At 28.8% G+C, this 19,129-nt stretch overlaps 1 protein-coding gene across 3 annotated transcripts in view; it reads right to left on the reverse strand.

Annotated features, from left to right (window-relative positions):
• Positions 1–1,005: 1,005 nt before the first annotated feature.
• The window catches only part of ara (araucan), a 105,865-nt gene continuing 87,741 nt past the window's right edge, over positions 1,006–19,129 (reverse strand). For 2 of the 3 annotated variants that reach the window (XM_070634018.1, XM_070634020.1), the window contains exons 5-8: positions 14,673–15,524; positions 14,345–14,404; positions 14,019–14,157; positions 13,453–13,942 (exon numbers count right to left, since the gene is read on the reverse strand). In XM_070634018.1, the coding sequence (XP_070490119.1) occupies positions 13,897–13,942; positions 14,019–14,157; positions 14,345–14,404; positions 14,673–15,524 (1,097 nt within the window). In that variant the 3' untranslated portion in view covers positions 13,453–13,896. Of the gene's footprint in view, positions 1,395–13,452; positions 13,943–14,018; positions 14,158–14,344; positions 14,405–14,672; positions 15,525–19,129 lie in introns of those variants that run through there. The other variant, XR_011543955.1, reaches the window with a different exon arrangement.

Raw genomic sequence — 19,129 nt, forward strand, 5'->3', positions numbered from 1 at the left:
ACATGATACCAATTTTCTAAATACAATATTTACAGTAAATTTCTATTAAAATTAACTACACTTGTAATACAATTCCAGTTCAATGAGTTTTTTTCTGCTTGTTGTGTAAGTTTTCATCATTTTTTGTAATTTTTTACTATAATTAAAGAAAGTGTCTTCCAAAAATATTGGAAATTTAAGGAAAAATAGCAAAAAGAAAGTTCGAGTTTGAACAGAATTAGTTTCTTGTGATTTTTTTTATTTGCACATAGCCCCTCAAAAACATTTTCACAATTTTTATAATAAATCTTAAATTTTCTGTTAGAATTTTGATAAGTAGCTGAGGTTAGTAGGATTGGATTAGAGATGATTTTGGGAAATTTTAAATTTGTTTAATTTCTTTCAAAAAAGGCTAAATTTGTTGAATTCAGAAATTTAATCAATTTTAAATCTTTTTACTAATTTTCAATTTAAAAATTAATCTGTTTAAACTTTAAAGTATGTTTCTTTTAATTGAAATTTATATACACTAAATTTTTGAAGCTTGAAGAACTTGAAAATTTTGAAAATTTTTGAATTGAAAAGAAATATTGTACAAACTATTGAAATAAAATACTTTAAAAAATCAAACAAATTTAAATTTTTTATCTGTTTTGAAAGGTTTTAAATTTATTTTAAATTTTAATTTGAAAAAAAAATTAATTTTTTTTGTTTATTTAATAAATTTCAATTGTTTAAAATTTTTTTATTAAATTTTAAATATTAAAAATTGAAAATTTTTTTTCTAGATATTGCATTAAAAAAAGTTTTTATTAATGTTGAAGTTTATTTAATTTTCATTTCAAATCAATTTTAAAAATTTAAAAAAAAAAGATTTAAAACTTAAAATTCTTTGATTTTTTTAATTTTTAAATCTTTTTACACTAAATTTTAAAAAGTTGTTTCAAAGTTGAATATTCAAAACCTCCGATCGATCATAATTATTTGATTAAAAACTGGTTAAAAACAAATCAAATTTCCCAAAAAAATCCTCAAATTCCTCTACAATACCTACACCATAGCATATCAAAAAATTATCATATCCTTAATTTTTAATTTAACAACAAAGTTGCAATTTTCTTTTTTAAATATTGAAAATTTGTGAAAACGAATCAAAAACTTAAAAACCCTTTTTCCAAAAAAAAAAAAAAACATTTTTGTTATGTAGCGTATTTTATGTAATGTATGTATATATTCACTCTTTAGTCGTATACATGTATGTACTGTTGTATCATATCATCATGACCATATCATGCTAAATGTTCCTCTGTTACAGTGTGATCTCTTCAGACATAAATAAACTCTCACTTGCTGCCTATGTTGCTGTTGATCTTGTTGTTGACGTTCTAAAATATTAAAAGAAAATGCCTAAGAAACTGCAACGAAAAAGGAGAGAGAGAGAGAAAGGAAAAGAAAAAGATAGTTAAAATTTTATGTATAAATGTATATTTATGGTTTGTGAACTAAATTTCACAGGAACAAAGTTAATGCATTAATCTTGTATTTTTTCATATGAAATAGTTCTTATTATTTTGATATTCATCGTGTTAAATTGTGTGTATTTTTCATTATTATTATTATTAAATTATAAAGGTATATAATGCACATTTTGAACACTGACTAACTTAATTCCCAGTCAGCAATAAAATAAAGTTGTAATGTGAATTATTTTTTTTTAGAACTAATTAGCATTGTCATTTCATTTCATTTCATTTATGTAACGATAATAACTACTAACGAGTTGTAATAATTATAGCTTTTTTTTTAATATAAATTTATTGACTCGCATAAGAACTTAAAGTGACGGTTGTTTATGAAGTTGATATTGAAAGTTTATGATCTTGTCATTACGCTGACTGATTGGATTTATGGAAAATAGTTTTAAATTATCTGTGGAATTACTTTGACTTAATGATCTTCCAACTCGTTTAAATGTTAATTGCAATAGAGGAAATTGATGTAATTGAGATGTGAATTGTTGTTGTGTATGGGAATTTGTGTTTATAGCTGATTTGTCTAGTCTGTTATTAGAGATATGTCTTGAAAATGATCAAGATTTCATGTTTTTTAATTTTGACATTTTTTGCATTTTGATGTGTAAAATTATTTGTACTGATGTGTAATTTACTGTGTAAATATGATATTACATCTCATTTTGACACAAGTTGACGCGAATTTGAAGTGTAATAATGATTGATTGATATGTAATGATGTGTAAATCAACATTTTGATATGTAAAATTCACAAACTTTAATAAATCCAAAATCAACAAGTAAAGTCGCTAAAATCTCAAAACCTCATCATCCAATAACTTCTTCCAACTCACTGGGACTGAAATTTTCTTCACAACTTCTTTAAAGAGCACAATTTCATCATGCTCGAACGAGTGAAAATTCCTTCATTTTGGTATGTTTTAAGTATTCATCTACATATGTAGATTCATCGAGAAAGGCAATTAGAAGTGAAATTAAAGTTTAACAAGTATTTTTCATTAGATCCATGTTTGTTTCATGCTTTTTATTTTCCTTCCTTTTCTTCTTTTGTTGTAGTTTTTTGGTCTCAGAAAATTGAATTAAATTATTGTTACAACTTTATGCTATTTGGCGGAAGAGTGAGTGAGTGAGAGAGAAAAAGATTGAGGCTATATTGCTTTTTATGTTAGTAATTTATTTACTCAAGAGCTTATGAATATATGCAAGCATCGACACCCCATTAGAGCAATAAAAATACGGATTGAATATGTACAACTATTGAATATAAAAAGTACCAAATGTTGCATTGGGCGCATATGAAATTTATCGTTAAAAGCTCCCCATAACTCAGTATTTTTATTACGCATTAATTAGTACACTGTGTGCATAAATAAGGCCCTCATAAAAATGAGGCAATAAAAAATATTAATTGAAAACATAAGTAGGAGAAATTTACAATTTACATTTCATTCATAAAAATAATTTTATTTTGTGTAATATGTTAAATACATTTTATATGCGTTTTCGCCCATCGACCATGAACATGAGAGGCTGCTGCTATAAGCATTAACCGTAAATGTTTAGCTTATTTTTATGGCTTGCATTTTATCGAGTTTAATGGGTTTGTCCTAAGGGAGACTATCTTGAATAGAGCCAGCTTAGGCATTCTCTCCGCGCGACAATGGAATTACGTGCACCTTAGGCAATAAAGTATGAAAGAATGAAGTAAGTAATGGAGACTATTGATGACAATAGATCTGAATAGACAGCAAAATAAAGCACAGTATTTTAATAATTTTGACATTTTTTAAATTTTCATTATTCTAGATGATTTAAATTTGAAGAAATTAATTGATTAATTCCAAACGTAAATAAATTTTGAAACAAATTATATGAAAATTAACGGTCAAATTTCTTTTGAAAATAACGGTTTAAAGTTCAAATTTTCGAAGGGCCAATTCCACGTGTTTTTGCATATAAAAATTTAAATTGATTAATTTAAGTATTTAACAATATTTCTAAGCTATAAAAGCAATTGATAAGCCATTAAATTGATGGCAAAGACCTACAACTATAGTTCTGTGTATAAAAACTGTAGATAGAGTGTATTTTGTATTAATAAATACAGATAAATAATATTCGATGTTTATTCTTCGAAGTTCAAAAACAAACTGAACTTTTATATGAGAAAGGGCTTTCAACTATGTAGAATAATTATTATTCAAATCTCAAATGAACGTTGTAAGACTGATTTATTTTTGTTTATTGAGATCTTACGAATTTTAACCAACTATCCAGTCAATTATCATTTAATCCAAAAAAATGGGCTAATAACCACCAAAATGCAATAATAAATCCTCAAAAATGCGTCCAAGACATTTCCAAAGTTAAGAATAATTCCCACAAATTACCACCTCACATTCCATCGACAATTACAGAAATTATTGAAATTATGTCCATTAAGTTATTTGAGACAAAAGTGAAAATTATTTTTCTTATTTTCATATTAGCATAATTTCAGCATGTTACAGTAACAGTAAAATAGTTCTTGAATATTTATATATGCCCCACTCTGTTATGTATTTAAGAAGCAGTAAAATTATTTTTTATTACAATTTGCCTCAAATTATCATATAATCGAGACGGTGAACATTATTCATATATTCTAATGATCCAAAAAGAAACATGACAGAAAAGCTGATCGTCAATGGAAATAAAAAAAAGTTGAATTTATTATACCTTTCTTCTTCCTTCCACATAACGGCTAAATTATTAATTTATGCAATTTTTTTTTATATTTATGATTATTTCTGGTGCTGGCTTTGGTATGTGCTGAATTAATTCTTGTGAATTAAAATTTACAGCATCCACAATTTTTCCTTATTTTTATTTTATTTTTTTGTTAGGCATAAATATTAATATATATATAGTAAGTGGGTGATATATGAATTTCAATATTATTTTTTGTGTGTGCTGTATAAATTCACAACATCTAATTTTAATGTATTTTCATTCTTATAAAGGATGAGAGATATTAAAGGAAAGACAGCAGGAGAAAATTCCTGGCCTTTTAATTCCTTCTTTTTTTAATTCTTTCTCTCGGTTAAATCAACAAAAAAAAAAAATATAATAGAATGAAACAAATAAAGGAATGAAAAATTGGACAATCAGAATATGAATGGACTCTCCTTTTATGTATGAATAATATAAGATATTCAAAAGGGAATAAATCAGCTTGGGCATCAGTGATTGCTTGTGAGTTCCATAAAACATTTCTCATTGTTTTGTGTATTTTTTTTTTAACTGCAATAAAAATAATTTTTATCCAGTTCTATATGAAAGACAAGAGAGTCTTGTGATGTGTAATATATACGGGTATGTGGGTGGATGCACTGTCCATTATTGCAATTTCGCAATGAGCGAATGAGAAGGCACAATTTTTATTTGAAAATAAATGTCTTAAAAATTATTTATTCGAGACTGACTTCTTTGATGAATGTAATGGCTTTAAATCAAGCTGTATGCCATTTGAGTGAGAAAGAGAAAGGTTCATGAGCTGAATGTTTACTTTTAAGACTATCGGGTAGATTATATCCTTGAAATGTTATTTTTTGATTTATTAAGGATTTTTTGTTTTGAGTTATTTTTAATTTTATTAATGTTTTGAAAATTGGACTTAATTTTAATTTATTGCAGGATATTCAAGAGAGTCGTGCAGGCTAAAATGGAAGTCTTAGATTAGTTAGTCCACCAAAGAGTGTCACACAGTATTGGGTATTTTTACTACTTCATTAATGACAGAATTGAAATATCTCGAACAGCACACCATGTTAGCTAGGACAGCGCTAAGTCACTGTAATAACAGTAAGAAATGAAGTTGCCCTGACTGCATCGCGATGGATTTCGCCAGAAAATGCGGATCGACGAATCTTCCAACTCGGAAAAACATCGACTTCAATGGTCGTACAGGTTCATCCATGATCACCCTTAGGCATGAAATCCTTAACTATTTAGACATGATCTTCGCTAATATTTTGCACAAACTTGCCGCGACCAGATCTCCGCCAAAAATATAAAGAAACTTTATTGCTCTAGGTTATTTTTATTGACAAATTTATTTTTGTGCTTGTGCTCAAAAGAAATTTCCGTGAATAATTTTAATGGGCGAAGATGAATAATAGCTTGAAATTTAGAGCAGATTGTCTTGCTGTGAACGACCACCAACGACCGAAGAAAATTTAATTTGTGATCGTAGGATTCATAATTGATTTTACTCTATAAAATTTACTTTTTGATTGATTTGTGTCTGCCTTATTATTGTTGACACCCTCAAATGCATTTGATTGCTCAATTGATGTTTGACAATAGTGAGAAGTGCCATATAGAGAAATTAATTTTGAAATTTAGAATATTTTAGTTTGAATATTTAGGAGAAAAGAAGGAAGATTTCCAACAATTGGATATTATTAAACTCTTAGCCATTTTGGCATCATTTTTACACAATAATTGGCACAATAAATTTCCATAATTAAATGTTATCTTTGAAAAAATTCACGAAATTTGTAACAGTAAATTAAGATTTGAATACTGTATTCAAGATTAACGAATGTTCAAAATTCGAAAATTAAGTTCAAAAATTACTGAAATTTGTAAATAAGCTCATTTTGAAGTTTTAACTAAAAACATTAAGGAATCAATATATTGTGTTGGAATTAAACATTTCAGACGCAAACGAAGACATCATCGAATGTTACAACTTATAAATACTAGAGCGATACCCCTGCTTAATGATCCTAAGTTTAACTAATTATCAGAGAAACTGTGGATGCTAAAACCTCCATACTACAACAATCAAATGTTTGATTCTCATCTTAAACACTTATAATTGCATCAACATGAACCATAATAATCCAATCCATTACAATAATATCAGATTTCACATCAAAAGTCAACAATACCAAAGAAACTAACCAAGATAATCTAAATCCAAAATCCAACAATAAATTCATTTCCAAAAAACCCTCAAAAAACATCCCAATAAGAAGTGATTCATCTTAAATATTGTTCCATACACGAAATAAAAAATGATTTAACTTTCTACATTCACACAATAATTCACCGGGTAAAGTCTTTCCATTTCTTTCTTATTTTAAAATAAATGGCATTTGGAGTCCATTCATTCATTCATAAAAAATCACTTGATTCATAAGAATCGTATATTTTACATTTTTCGACCATGCCATGGATAAGAGAGTGAGTTTGAGCATTGAAACAGGAAATATATAAATTCATTCTCAAGATCCAATTCTACATTCATTCATAAAAACAAAACTGAAGAAATTTATATTTATATCGTGGTAGATGAGATGTAAGTTTCACGTAATTTATGGTCGATGGAGATTTTTGTCAATGACACTTTTCTTTCTCCTCTACTTTGTTTCTTCGGCATCGGACAATAACAGACAAGTCGGTTCTTTATGGGTAGAATCGAGAGAGAAATGGAAATGATTCTTATTTCTGAAATTTGATATGACTAAAAAGATAGTGATAGTGAATAAACCGAAAAAGGCATGAAAAATATTTGAGGCAACTTTGTTTAATCTGTTTATGTAATTCATCAAATGATCTTTATCAAATGTTTCTCTCTTCCTTCATCTCCTTGTTATTTTTTTGTGGCCTTCTAATAAGTCTCTCGTATTGAGGTAATGAAAAATCATATGAGAAACTAAAATTAATGAATGTCCCATCCGAAAACAAAAGTTCTTCTTCCATCTCTCTTCACTTGTTAGCGGTTATTTTTGGATGTGATGAAGTATTGGATGTTATTTGGCTGTTAGACTGCTTATTAAGATGGAGATTATTCACTTTTAATCAAATTTTATTTGAGTTTCATGAAAATTTTGAAATGTAAACAAAAATTGTATCAGATTTGAATTGTTTTAATTCTACTGAATCTTCTTAATGTTCCTTTATTGTTTGTAATACAGTTAGGTGTAATTGTAATTAAGAACTTGAAATAGATTGCAAATATCAATTGTGATGTTTATTCTTCAAAGTTTAAATGCAAACTAAATTTTGTATTAAATTTTTATTAAAAAGGGCTTTCAACTATGTACAATGAATATAATTTGAATCTCAAACGAACGTTATGAAACATTTTTAACATTTTATTCTATTTTTCTATGAATTAAGAGCTCTAAGTCTGTCTGATTAATAAACTGCATGAATAATTCTCATATGCGTAGTAAGCAAACTTCAATTTTGGTTTTGAAGAAGAAAATCTAAACTTTTGAACTTTACTGGATCTTTTCAAGAAATTTCAATGATTTAACAATCTTGAAGATGAATAATCTATGATTGAAAGCTAAAAGACCCAGCCTAAATACTGTCAAATCCTTCAAATCAATTTGCAAATCAATATTCATCAAAATCCAACTAAACATCCAGTCAACACCTTCAATCTTAAAAACCACAAGCGCTTAAGACTCAACAGCTCATCAATCTATCCAAAAAAATCACTTCCAATATTTCCCATTCTATCCGTGTCTCTAGAAATAAATTGTGAATGAAAAAAGAAACAGCCGACAATTTATTTTCATTCTTCTTCAATTCATTAATTCATTCGAATCTTCACATATATAATATGAATATCTTTTAAATATCTCTTAGGCTTTAACACTTCTTTTTTGTTTTTATTTCTCTTAAAAATAGACGATGGATATAATCATCATCATTAGAGCATTTTTCTCATTGTTTTATTTCCATTCCTTAAAACTTTAGATCCCACAAAAAGGAACTACGTACATACTGAATGAAAATAAGAAATTGTTTAGAGTAGGTAAATTTTAAATTGTTTGTCATAGCCGCACCTTGCTTAAACAGCCAAAGAGATGATGGCAATGAAAAGGAATGAATGAAATAAAAAGAAAGAAGAAGAAAAATTGAAATTTAGCTCTAATAAATCAGGAAAGAAGAAATGCCGTTTGTGACTGTATAAAAATAAAAATAAATTATAAAATAAAAAAAACTTGTTTTTAAGGTTCAGTATTTTTTCGTGCGAGCACTGCCTTTCTATAAACGACGATCACTGATGATGAAAAAGGAGAAAGAAAATAATGAACCACTCAATTCTCGACTAGATCATTATCATCCATGAAGTTAAAAAATTGATAATCAGTGAGATGAGTAACAAATGCGTTTAACTTTAAAAGACGGATCGCTTTCGTTTGACAATTTCAAGTCAAAATATATGTATATTATCATCATATTTAAAGCGAGCAGGAGAGGGAAAAAAGTAAAAAAAGAATAATGAAAAGAAGAAGAAAATCCGAGCGACATGAACAAGACTCTAATTCTCCATTAAATCCATTCTACCTTTCAATAAATAATATGTCAAAAAAAAGAGAGAAGAATGGAAATGGAATTGTGAAAAGCAGCATGACGATGAAGAATAGCGCGTTTCATTGTCTTAACAATTGATGACTGACTGGTGGGTGAGATGAGCCTGCTTATTTTCGGTAGAAATATGCGCGCACACATAAGTGATGTAGAAGAAAGAAAATAATGATTAAAATTGAAATTGATGATGTGACAGTCAATAATACTCGATGTTGTCTTTTTATTTTGTCAGGTTTGTTTCTTCCTCTCCCTATACGCGTCGTGCTGTTTAACGATTCTTCTCTATGTTTCATTTCTTCAATGCATCACTCATTCATAAAAAAGAAATGAAATGTTACGTGGATTTCTCGGATATACTTTTTTTTATTTTGGATGTTAACAGTCGGTAATTTGACAATTTCCTTTGCTCGTTCTCATATTGTGGATGTGTATTATTATTATATATTTTATAAATGAGGAACGAAAAAAAAAATCGTGAAATTTCATACACACACGCATTTTTATTTACGATCTTGGGATTTTATAATGTGACAAAAAATGTCTTTTGAAGAATTGAGTTAAAAAATGAATGAAAAAAAGAAAGAGATCGAGACTTCTTTTTATACCAAAGATGGAAAAAGCCCCGACACACAACTTCGATAATAATCTACATTTTTATAATGTTTATTCAACTCTAATTGGATTATATGGCAATGATTTCTTTCTCTTTCATTTTTTATTCATTTTTAAAAGAACTGAGAACAGGCAGGCATGTGTATGTGAGTGAGAGAATAAGAAATGAGCGATGCTTTTAAATTTAAATCAGTAACAACGAATTATTAATGAAACAATCAATCATCATTGAATTTTAAAATATATAAATTATCCAAAAATAAAGTTTTGCCTTAATCCGTACGGAGAACTTTATTTACTAAACTTTATTCATATTTGGAAAGAGTTTTATGTGCTATTTAAGTAGCTGAATATAAAAAAATTGAGAGAAAAGAGATAAAGTTATTAAATCCTATAGATTATTCAAATTAATAACACATAATATTTACATTTATTATCGAAAATTATTCAAAAACTAGTTCCTACTATCTCAAATGAGTGCTTCCTTCTTACGTGTTTTAGAAGAATTTTATTCTACTCATTCCATAAAATGTTGATTAAGCAATTTTAAAATTGAAATTTATCATTTACTTCTTTTTAATGGATTTACTGTTGAATATGCAGATTTTTTTTATAGAATTAACTGTCATTTTAGATTCAAATCTGGTTGATTTATTTAAAAGTTTTTAAGCCTTTAAAGTTTTTAAGCCTTTAAAGTTTTTTTCAAAGGCCGTTATAAATTTAAAACTATGAATTTTTGAGATTTGTTAGAATTTCATTTTCTTCATTTTTGACATGAATTACGAAAGAAATTTTTTGAATTTTTAAAACCTTTAGAATCATCAAGAAATATGATGATTTCACATATTTGAAACTGGTACAAAATTATAAAATTTAAACAAATTAGATTCAGAATTTTGAAAATCTTAAAAATTAAAATTTTTGAAAACTTTTAAAGTTCAAATTTTTGAAAACTTTTAAAATTCAAATTTTTGAAAACTTTTAAAATTCAAATTTATGAAAACTTTTAAAATTCAAATTTTTGAAAATTTTTAAATTTCAAATTTTTGAAAACTTTAAAATTTAAATTTTTGAAAAATTTAAAAAATTTCAAATTTTTGAAAACTTTAAAAATTAAAATTTTTAAAATCTTTAAAAAATCAAATTTTGAAAATTTAAATTTAAATTTTTTAAAAAAAAAAAAAATTTAAAAAAAAAATTTTTCAAACTTTGAAAATTCAAAATTTGAAAATTTCAAAATTAAAACTTTTAATTTTAAAAATTTAATAACAATAAAAATTAAAAATTTAAAAAAAATTTTTAAAAGTTCTTTAAAAATTCAAATTTTTTAAAAGAATTTGAAAATTCAAACTTTAAAAATTCTTAAAACTTTGAAAAAGGTTTAATTGAAAAAATTTTCTCTCATTTTATATTATTGTGCTTAAAAAATTGAATTTTCATTAAAACTCATTAAAAAATGTTCAATTTAATCAATTACTATAAATTTTAATTAAAGTAGAAAATTGCAAGTAAAATTGCTGTATATTGCAATTAATTAAAGCTATAGCTACTGCAAACCCAACAGTAAAAATCTGCAGCAACTTTAAAGCAACTTACTACAACATTATGCTTATAAAAATCAGCAAACTATAAAATAAACTGCATCAGTCTCATATTTCTTTCTGAAAAATTTGCATTTTCTCTCATTTTATATTATTGTGCTTATCTCTCTAAAAACTTCTAATACAGTAATATATTCCCATGTAGATATGTAACCCATGTGCAAGGTTTTATCTCTAAATAAAAAAAAAGAAGTATGAACAAAATAAAAAAAGGGGGAAAAGAGAAAGAGATTTTAATTTCAACAACTTTTTAATTAAGAAAACATCCAACCATGAGTTTCTGAAGTTAATGTTAATTTTTCCTCCTTTTTCGTATCTATAATAAAATTTATATATAAATTTTTTGGGGGCTGTACGTAAGACAAATCCTTTTGTTGTTTATTTCTTAATTTATGCATGTATGAAAATAAAGGAAAAATTTGAATTTCAAATTTTGAATTTTATGTTTGTGTGTGGATTTCTATCATCCATGTGGGTGAGTGCCTTTCCATTTAATATCATTCAAAATGTAGAGACAAACAGGACATAGAGGGGATGGAGTATTGAGTAATATGTCTTATTTTCATGTCACTTTACTTCAAAACATCATCAATTACTATTCGTTAGCTATTTTTAAGATAAATAATGTAAATGTTAAGCTACGGTAAGGAATAATATTTTAATGAATGTAACAATTTTAACTGACAAAAGTGAAGTAAAAGAAGACGGTGCTATACATTGTGTATGGCTTGGAAAGAATGTGAATATTAATAGATTTCTGTGTAAGTCATTAATAAATTCAGTTTTTTTTTTTGCTTGCTGCATGTTGAAAGGTTTAGCCTGCCATCATAAAAATATGTGACTCATGTCACCATCATCATCATCATCAAGAAGAGCAAGAGCAACAACATTATGGAAAATGCTTACACAAGTGCGTATGTAGATAAATGAGTGTATCGTTATTTAGGTATATATCTTAATAAAAAGCACACAACTGTTTGGAATCATATTCACCTCATTTATAATAATATCAATTTTCAGATACATTTCTTCACTGACTGACTGTCTCTCAAAGTGCTCAACGAGGAAAGGAATCATAAATAAAAATGAATGAGGGAGAAAAAAATATTCACCACCGTCTGTGTCTGCATAAACATCTAATCAAAAAGTCAGATAACCAATTTTTCGCATGAAATGAAAATGGGCATGTGAGGGGTTAGAAAATTGAAAATGATGACATTCAAGTGAATGAATAAGGGATCTCAATATCTTTTAATATTCCCAATTCCCACATTGCTCTTTTTCATTTTATGCATTTTCATTTTTCCCATTTCTCGCTTCTTTATCATCAAACACAAGCAACCCCTTATTTATATAGTGCAATACGCACTCTGATGATGACATCCCTCACTCTCTCTTTTGAGATCTCTCCTTTATTTTATTGTATGTATATTGCGTATGTGTAATATGATTCCAGACACTTTGCTGATATGATAATAATGATTGACTTTTATTTAATTTTTCTCTTTCCTTCCTCAAATGAATGACGTCGTTTTTTCTTTTTGTTTGATAGCCGAAAAAAGCTAAATGATTTGTTAAATTACATATAGACACACTCTATAAACCCAAAGTGAATTTGTTTACTTATTCATTGAATTGAATGATTATAAAGCTAGGGGTTCTCGATGTCGATGGATATTTATGGAATTAGTTTAGTAGTTCTAATGAAGTTCTGATTTTGATAAAATTCGGTGAGAATTTTCAGGTTTGAAAAATAACGAACTTTTGAACTTAACGAACTTCTAAAGTTCAAAAGTTTAATGAATTTTAACGAAGAAATTTATACTCAAACTTTAACGACGTTTTAGGATTCAAAAACTTTGAAAACGATAACTTTTGAATTTAACGAAAATTGAACGAACTTTTGAAATTTAAAAAATTTTAACGAATTTGTGATATTGAATATCAACTGAATTTTGAAATTCGAAAACTTAACGAAGATTTAGATTCATTAATATTAACGACCTTTTAGGTTTCAAATATTTAAAAGAAATTTTTGATCAAATTTAACGAACTTCTGAAATTAAAATTTTAACGAACCTTTAAGATTCAAATTTTAACGAACCTTTAAAGTTCAAATTTTAACGAATTTCGGGGAGTAAACATTTTTTGAACTTTTGAAATTCACAAACCCTGTTACAAACTTAACGAAGATTTTGACTAACAGCTCTTTTTGATTCAAAAACTGAACGACAATCTTTCGATTTGAAATTCTAACGACATTTTGATCTGAAAATTTAACAGTTTTAGTAAAGAATTTGAACAAATTACTACAACTTAAAAGAAACTTAATTTTTTTTTACTAATTTTAAAATATAACGATTTTTTATTGCAGCTTCAAAATATACATTAAATGTCCAAATTACATCAAATTTAGTATACTAAATAGTTCACATGTCAATGAACAAATGCCTAATCTCCCTAATCAATTCCCTAATTTATCGGCCAAATGACAATGCACTTTAGATACACGCTCGAATATCTCACACATAAATAATGAAATGTTTACAAAAGGGATTCGAGATTTTTGTTTATTTAAGAGATTGCATTTTGTATTAGAATTAATGCCTGGCCTAATGTGCAAGTTATATATCTTGTTTTAAAATAATAATAATAATAGTAATAATAATACAAAAAAAAGGAATAAATGGTTCTTTAAAGGGAGATTGCATGATACATTATAAATAAATTACGAAATAATTACCTCATCAAAGTGCAATTTAAATATAGTTTCGTGATAAATGTGAGAGAAATTCTCAAACAGGAGATACGTAATTATTGTTATTTCCAATTTGCTGATTACTGTAAAGAACATAAGAAGGAATTGCAAAAGATCAATCATAAATATAATATTACATAATCCATCATATAAACATACTTTTTGTAAAAGGGCTTAAACCCATCCGTCATTTGATTCATCATTTGATGTGGCGATGTTGAACTATCATTCTGTTGTACTCGAAAATTTCCAATATATGTATTATTTCCACCAGCATTCATTCCATTATTCATGGTATCTGCAATTTTAAAAAAAGGCATAATAATTTATAAATTAAATGAAAATTTTCATCAATTTTAATAATAATTGAGTCAATTCTTTTATGTTCTTACATGCTATTATCGTTATTATTGGTTAGATACCGAATAAAATTATTTTTTTTTAATCTTAATTCTTATGTTACGCATTTGTGGATTCAATGTTACCTGCTGTAGTAGAGTTGGCCGTGTTGAACTTCATATTCGGTGGTGTCTGAGGCGGGGTGTCTGTAAAAACATATAAAATAATTAAAAAAATTTGTTTTTACATTCAATTCTCCTTTTTTTTTTGTTCCTGTGTATATGCTTTGGTGCTGTGTGAAACATTGAATTGTTAATGAAATCAAACGAAGCGAGAAGAACAAGAATGGAATAGAGAAAACAACAGCGAGAAAATGGCAATGGATGTGTGTCCATTTTTTTATGTTAAGGAAAAAGAAACAAAAAAAAATTTCACAGGAGACAAAAGCAATAAAAAAAAAATTGTGTTTGTTACCGGTTTGTACTTCTGGAAACCCCATCGTTTGATTGCTGCTCGTTTGGCTGTTGCTGTTCTGTTGGAGCGTGGGTGTAATAGCTTGACCTGTACTGTTCGGAGTAACTGGCGTTGTTGTACCCCCCGTATGATTGTTGTTGATATACTGATGATGCTGTTGCGTTTGGTGAGGCTGTTGCTGTGGAGGTTGTGTAGGGTGCGTACCGGCTGCTCCCGCTAGAAACCCCCCGTAACGGGAATAAGGAGAACTGCCGCCCCATGTATTCATCCCATTGGTACTCATTGGTTGCGATTGGTTGTGATGTCCTGAAGGTATCGCATTCATATTCATTCCACCCGGTACGGAAGTACTTCCTTGCATATTCATCATATGCTGTTGTTGAATTTGATCCTGTTGAATTTGAAGTTGCTGTGGCTGCTGAACATGTTGTGGATGTTGTGGTTGTTGCTGTTGTTGTTGCAATTGCATCTGATGGAGGTGACTGTTGTGTGTTGGAGACCCGGTATGACTGTTGCTGTTGTATTGCGCCGAAGGGTGCGTCTGATAAGCCCAAGCTCCTGCGGCGTTCAGGTGTAAGTGTGAGTGAGGTGGTGGTGTCTTGCACGCGGCTGTGTCTGCTAGACTCCAGATCTTGGGCTTTGATGCTGGAATCGGCACGCCACAGTCGCTGCCCGTTTGGTTTTTTGAAACCGTATCCATTTCTGTTTTCATATTATGATGATGATAATGACCGCCCATTGTCATTGGATGTTGATAATAGCCATGATGTACCATATCAGGCTTCCTATCATCCAAATCATCATCATCCACATCCTTATCACGTTCTGATTTAACATGATGATGCATCGAGTCTGTAAGAGATTTTTTGAGGTTTCAAATATGTTAATTTTGCATTTCAAATGTCAAATTTTATGTAATTTATGTTGTCCTGTTCAGCATAAATTTTCTTATTAAATTGATGAATGTATGTAAAGTGTTGAGCATTTTGAGGAATCTCCCTGACTGTAGCACAATGAACACATTTTGATCGATTAATTTTCGTCTGAATAAATTTTGTTAATACTACTAAATATATATAGTTATAGATATAGAGACACAAAATCTCTGTCTTTGACATTGCAACCTTTTTACCAAATTAAACTTCCTCATTCCATCCATCCAGCCATCCCCAAGCCAAAAACTTTAAAGAAAAATTTCCCATTTTCATCTCCCATAATATACATTGTATATGTACACATATATCCATTATGTTTTCGTCTGTTTTAAAACAAAATGTCTGAAGTATATTGGAGATATGTGTGTATGCAAAAAGGGAACCAAATGGGGTGGCTAAATATTCAAATACAGCAAAACCGATTTAAAGGAAAAAAAAATCATTTTATATTGCATTCAATTTTTGCCACACTAACATGATGGTATCGTTATGCTGTATGCTACATACATTCTGTACATAGAAAGAACTTTGAGCAACAATAAGATCCAAAAAGGGGTTTAAGCATCTTTTGTCTCAAAAAAAAGTTTTATGTTTATGAAAACTGGAAACATGTAATCATTTTAGCTATACAAAGAATACAGCATATATACGTCATAGTTTAAAACTTTTGTCGTCAGCAATAAGCAATTTGATATACTTTGGAAACACTCCAAATGGTATTAATCGCTTGCTCTATTATATATTCACAATTTTGTTATAGTTGACAGAATTGTTCATTTTTTTCTCCTATTTATATGAGCTGTGAAGCAGAAATAGAAAAGGAAAATAAGTGAGAACGACAAACTACTGCGGGAATGGTGGAAAATGCAAAATTTTGTTCAACAAAAAGGATTACGTTGAGTATATACACATAGCAAAACAAAAAATCCATTGTAAACATATTGTATAACAATATTAAGGATGTTTTTTTGCCAATATACACATCCACTTAAGTTCTACTTTCTCACTCTGTCTCTCCTTTTTATTTACGCTTCTCCTTCTCTAGTGCTCATGCTTTGCTTTTTTTTTTTCTCATGTTGCATGCGGAGAAATGAAATTTTATATTATCATTATATTTTAGATAGGCGGCGGCAATATAGAAGTTAACAACAAAAACAATGACAATGCACCATAATAATGTGTGTATACAAATTCATAGTCGTATGGAAATAGATACTTTTATATTTAGTTCTTTAGCTTTTCAACTCAAAAAAGGAAAATGTTTTTTGCATGGAAAACGATTTGGATGTGATTTTTATGTTGAGGACTTGGATGTTTGGATTGGCTGTCTGGTAAACTGGTCGTGCATTGTTAGTTTTTAGTTGGATGATATAGAGCAGTAGTGGGATACCCTTTGTTTTTCGGGACACGCCTTGGAGGCTAGACTCGATTGAAATCGCACTTGCCATACATTACATGGCATTTATCCAAGCATTTTTGGCGACACACTAGTGCACTACAAGTTGCTCACCACTGATTTATAGTGTAGTTCACTATGTGGATATCTTAGGTATATCCATCCTTCTCTTATAGAGATTTTGTTACAGATTGAGGATCAAAAGCCGAATTTTCATGTTACAACAGCGTAACGAGATGAGCAAGCTCTAGTCCGAAAAGCACATGAAGCAAAATCAGTGAAAAATCCAGCACCAAGAGCGTATTTGAGCTCAGATTAAGAAAATTCCTCAAACTAGTCTTACGTCGGTATGGAGCCAGATTTTGAGTCTATTTAACACCTTGTGACTTCAAGTGCTATGAAACTGAATGTAGACCTATGCTTTATAGTCTCCACAATCTCTAAATACCTAATGCCTTTAAAAATCAACCAAATTAAGAAATGCGCTCCAATTTACAATTTTTGAAACTTCCCATCAAATTTCCTTCCATCAGACATAGACACAAAGCTAGATATAGTAAGAAAACGACTAAAGGGACATAAGAGTCGAGAAAAGTTCTTTAGAAAATTATAATCCCTGTTGTTAAATCCCCTAAAGGTTATGCTCCGTGTTAGTTATTATCATTTTGTGTTTCATTCTGTTATATTTTTTTATTTTTCGAAAAAAAAAAAGTAAAATTCAATGTAAAAGTTTACAAGTTTTTTGTTCAAATAAGCGAGTAAGTGAGCAGCACAAGTAAGATAGAAAAAAAAGCTTAGAATTATAAAAATTTAAATTAAAATATAAATTTTCCTCGAAGCATTTTGTGTGCTTCAAACAATGTTGTAGAAGTAAATGTACTGTTTCTTCAATTTTTCGAAGCAGTAAGTCAAGTGAAGTATTATTGAAGTGGAAAAAGTTGGCTTGTTAAGCTACAACAACAAAGAAAAAAGAAAAATGAAATGTATTAAAGTCGAAAAGTAGTTTTCATTGCCTTAAGCTATATCGCTCTTTAATAGCCACGTGCTCATAAATCATCTCAAGTCGAGAAAATCATGCAAACACTTTCAACACTGTGTGCGTCTGTGTGTATATTAGGGAATAAAGATACTACGTCATCATATGCTCTCTTCCGCAAATATATAAATGTATAAAAAAAAACCAACATAATTCCACCCTCATTCAGCAAACATGATAGAGTGTGGTCAAATTCAATTGCAATTTTTCATAATTTATCATTTTTTTTCCCTTTCAACACTTTCACCCATAGTCAGCATATACAGCACACAAAAACTCCTGCAGTTCTCTCTTTTTTCCAATTGTAATTCTTTCACTTCAACTTCCTTCGCTTCCTTCCCATCCACATCCACTCCCGATGTGGATAAATAAATATATATGATTTTTAAGGAGGAGAACTCTCGTTATTAATAGGAATATAACTACGCACGAGGCACAATGTCGTTATTTTTGGAAATGATTTGGAATTTTAAATTAATTGGGGAGGTGTGCGATGCACGTTTTGTCGGGGTTGTAAAGATTCTCTGGAGATAGAAGGATGAAAAATTTTGGGAAATTTGAAATATTTTTAGATTTGAACCATCTGGGGGCTAAGTTCGACAGTGGTACAATATAGACGGTACATGGATTCTAATGACAATCGAAACACTTGAATGCAGTTCCTTTTCCACTACTATTAAGCAGTAAGTCCACCGCATGGCTAGAAATTAGCTGTCAATATCGAATAGTCAACTTCATCAGAACTAGATCGGAACCCTAGCGGATCTGTTGAACTGCTCAGTTGTAAAACTCAATGGGATTCGAACCCACATCCTACAATTTCAAATTGTATGATTCTACCACTGAGCTATCAGGGGATGTTCGACTATATTGCAAAGTGTCATATATAATTGATAGTCCATTACAGAAATCCAATTCCAACATTCCCCCCACCCAAAGAACTGCGCTCCACTCTTCCACAATATCCTTCAGAAACTTCATTCCTTACAAGAATTCCTCCTCATCCATTCATTTCAACATTTCTTAGTGCATTATGTATCAAATTTATAAAGTCATATAGCCACCCCTCATCTTGTACAACAATATTTTT

This window comes from Chironomus tepperi, unplaced genomic scaffold (assembly GCF_022539635.2).
Source record: "Chironomus tepperi strain 1889 unplaced genomic scaffold, CSIRO-AGI_Ctep_v1 contig_84, whole genome shotgun sequence".
Classification (NCBI taxonomy): domain Eukaryota; kingdom Metazoa; phylum Arthropoda; class Insecta; order Diptera; family Chironomidae; genus Chironomus; species Chironomus tepperi.